Source organism: Silene latifolia, chromosome 11 (genome assembly GCF_048544455.1).
Source record: "Silene latifolia isolate original U9 population chromosome 11, ASM4854445v1, whole genome shotgun sequence".
NCBI lineage: Eukaryota > Viridiplantae > Streptophyta > Magnoliopsida > Caryophyllales > Caryophyllaceae > Silene > Silene latifolia.
Window position 1 is genome coordinate 133,218,904 of NC_133536.1, and position 3,353 is coordinate 133,222,256.

The 3,353-nt window shown below is 34.4% G+C and overlaps 1 protein-coding gene across 1 annotated transcript; it reads right to left on the reverse strand.

The window, feature by feature from the left end:
• Positions 1 to 1,191: 1,191 nt before the first annotated feature.
• Positions 1,192 to 2,027, reverse strand: LOC141614012 (uncharacterized). The gene is made up of 2 exons (XM_074432764.1): positions 1,698 to 2,027; positions 1,192 to 1,575 (listed from the first exon to the last, which is right to left on the reverse strand). Exons 1-2 carry the CDS (start codon positions 2,025 to 2,027, stop codon positions 1,192 to 1,194), a joined length of 714 nt encoding a protein of 237 aa, XP_074288865.1.
• Positions 2,028 to 3,353: the final 1,326 nt, after the last annotated feature.

Sequence of the window (3,353 nt, forward strand, 5' to 3'; positions counted from 1 at the left end):
CGAGAAAACTCCCCGTAAAACCGGACACTCGATCGAGTACCCAAGGTACTCGATCGAGTACCCCCCTACTCGATCGAGTGCCTAAGGCTACTTGATAGAGTACCCCCTTACTCTATCGAGTACCTAAGGCTACTTGATAGAGTACCCCCTTACTCTATCGAGTACCTAAGGCTACTTGATAGAGTACCCTACAGGTCAGAAACTTTTCTAAAACGCAACTTACCCTTACTCGACAGAGTAAGGCCTACTCGATAGAGTACCCCAAGGCTTATAAATACGGAGTATTACAGAGTGACCAATTTTCCAGTCTTCCACTCAGTCGAGTGGAGCTTCACTTGGCCGAGTGGATCATCTACTCGGTCAAGTGGGATCTATATAAATGTGAGGTATTTCAATAAGGCAGTATACGTATATGTGTACGTGTATCGTATTACGTTTATAATAACCATTACAGCTTATTATTATTATTATTATTATTATTATTATTATTATTATTATTATTATTATTATTATTATTATTATTATTATCATTACAACTTATAGTTATTATTATTATCATTACCATCTTATAATTATTATTATTATTATCATTACCATCTTATACTTATTATTATTTTATTATTCCATCTCATACATAACTCGTAGAAATAATATAAAATGTATAATTATGAAATACGGGGTATTACAAGCGCGACTCGACCCAGACTACTTCTTTCTACTCTACTCTCTTTTATATTATTGTTATTTATTTATATATTTGCCTTTATATTATTGCATTATGATATAATATTAGATTTTTTTTCGCTAAAAGGTAAGTTTCATTAATAATTAATCAAGCATTACATCATACATTTGTGTAGATTTAGGTAAAGCTTAATGTTCTAACATATTGATACTACATAACCATTGCCTATCTCTACTCATCAAGCCATTACACATCTCATATTGCATTCTTTTTTTTAGCAATGTCTGAACATTCCTAACAACAATGTCAAGCCGTAGGAGTTTTGCAGTCAGACGCGCTTCATTCCTCTGAATCCAAATGATGTACCAGATAGCCAAGTGCACAGCCGTGACCACCTGTTTCCTTACTCTGGACCATCTCCTCCTCTGGATCCGTTTCAGATTATTAGGACCTGTTACATCACACCCAAGCCAGTTGTGTGTAGCTTGATATACTTGCATTGTATACTAGCAATCATTCATTAAATGCTCATTAGTTTCTGCAGCAGCATAGTAGATGCAACAATGATCATCAGGAGCAATCCCCAAATGATACAATTTATCCTTCAGTCTAAGAGCATGCTGCATTAAAAGCCAAACCATGAATTTATGCTTAGGAATTCCAACACCATTCCACACACTCATGTACCAGTCAACACTAGGCTTAGGATTTCTCATCCAATTGTAACACCCCTTAACAGAATAATTCCCATTGCCTACTATCCAAACATTCTCACAAAACCCTTCCTTAATTAAATTATGAATCTGACATATTTTCCTCCAATGCCAACTCACATTAGAGGAAGGTTTATAGTCCAGCCAGTGTGTCCCCTTCAGGTATATATAATGTACCTATTGCACCCAAAACTTATCTGGTTTAACTGCCAACCACAAGACCAGCTTTTCTATAACTGCCACATTCCAATCATGACTAATATTTAGACCCAAACCCCTTCTTTTAGAGGGACACATACTCTATCCCATGCACCCAAACTTCTAATTCTACCCATTATCTTATCAATTAGCACTGCACAATCCTGCTTCTTCAATCTCCCTACAGTGATTGGGACTCCCAGATATTTGATGGGAAGATTCCCTTCCTTAAAACCAGAGACACCCAGTATATCCCCAGCAAGGCTTTTATCTACCCCATTAAAGTATGCACAAGACTTCTGTTGGTCCATTTTGAGTCCAGAGGCCTGAGAAAAGGAGCATAATGACCTTACAAGCACCATCATAGATTGAGCATCTCCTTTGCTAAACAAAAGTAAGTCATCAGCAAACATTAGATGGGTAAGCTTCATTTGCATACACAAGATATAATATTATTTACGGTAATATATTGCTCCACTTTTTCTAACAGTATCTATCTTAAGAAACTTTGTCATTGTGACATAGCCCCTCCTTTGGTTAGATTTCCGATCTCGCTTAACGTTTTGAAGTTTGCACTTGCGAGGATAGGAGAATGGTATGCAGTGGTTCCTGGAGCCCCAAAGACGTTCTTATCACCTTCTGTAAAACTGGTAAGGGAAAAATTGTAATTAAGTGAATGTAAAATTTAACGGGAAATTCAAAAAAAAATCACAAAGGACTATATGTATTTGTAATTTAGACTGTTATTTTTTGCTTTTTTTCTTGATTACGTCAATTTGCATTTAGTTTTGCTAATTAGTTACCATGAAATTTAAAAGTGAGATAAAAAGAGTTGTTTTATATGAACATCACTTAAAACAAAAAGAGCAACATAAACTGTAGTATGAATAAGATATGGTTAGTATTTAATGGATTTAAGAGTCAGGCCTATTGTTAAACTCGTTGACCTCATTCATACTTGGATTGACCAAGATCTTTGTTTCACCCCATGTTGTTGTTATGTTAACTTCCCCTGCATATTAGTGAAGAAGAAGTGAATGTTATTATATCATTGTTTCAATACTTTGTGTAATCGAAGTCAAACTTATTGTGCATAATGAAATATTTTTAATACCATCATAAACAGAACACTTTACGAATAATATAACCAAAGTTGGATTTTTTTGTTAACGTACTCTTGCTCAATATCCGTTATTTGATCAACGTACTCTCCAAACACCGAACAACACAACAGTTGGTTCCTAAAAAAATTTTCTAATTATTTCATTAGAATTGTGTTTCGTTTTAGAAATGTTATAAAATATAGATTTCATGATATTATAACAAACTGATTATTTCCCAGAACAATAGTCCTCCTCCTCTTGCCATGACTATCTTTGATTGGGTGAATATGCTCCAACCTTCCAATAACATCTGCACATGTATGGTTGAATCATTTAATACTATATTTGATATATATTATGTAACACCCCCATAAGTCGGAACCCTTTCCACTAGGCATTTTCAACACATAGAGGCATTACAAGACTTGGTTTCCCAAGCTTGTAGTGCGAACAATCAAGTAAAGAAGTGTTCAACATTAAATTCAAATAGTTAAGTTGTAACAAGTTAAATGGTTACAAGTTTAAGGGATATAAAAGTCATCCCAAATAGTACAACCTGATAGAATTATTAATCTCGTTAATTGGCATATTCATATATGGAAATATTTATTTAGTCATAAAATAAAAAGCTAGATCTTATGCATGCAAACATAA

What these genes read in the sequence shown, in the direction of transcription:
- LOC141614012 (XM_074432764.1), bottom strand. Translation starts at nt 2,027, where the DNA reads ATGAAGCTTACCCATCTAATGTTTGCTGATGACTTACTTTTGTTTAGC. An exon ending in GTTTGGGTGCATGGGATAGA is followed by an intron (nt 1,576 to 1,697) that starts GTATGTGTCCCT and finishes TGGGTGCAATAG; the next exon opens with GTACATTATATATACCTGAA.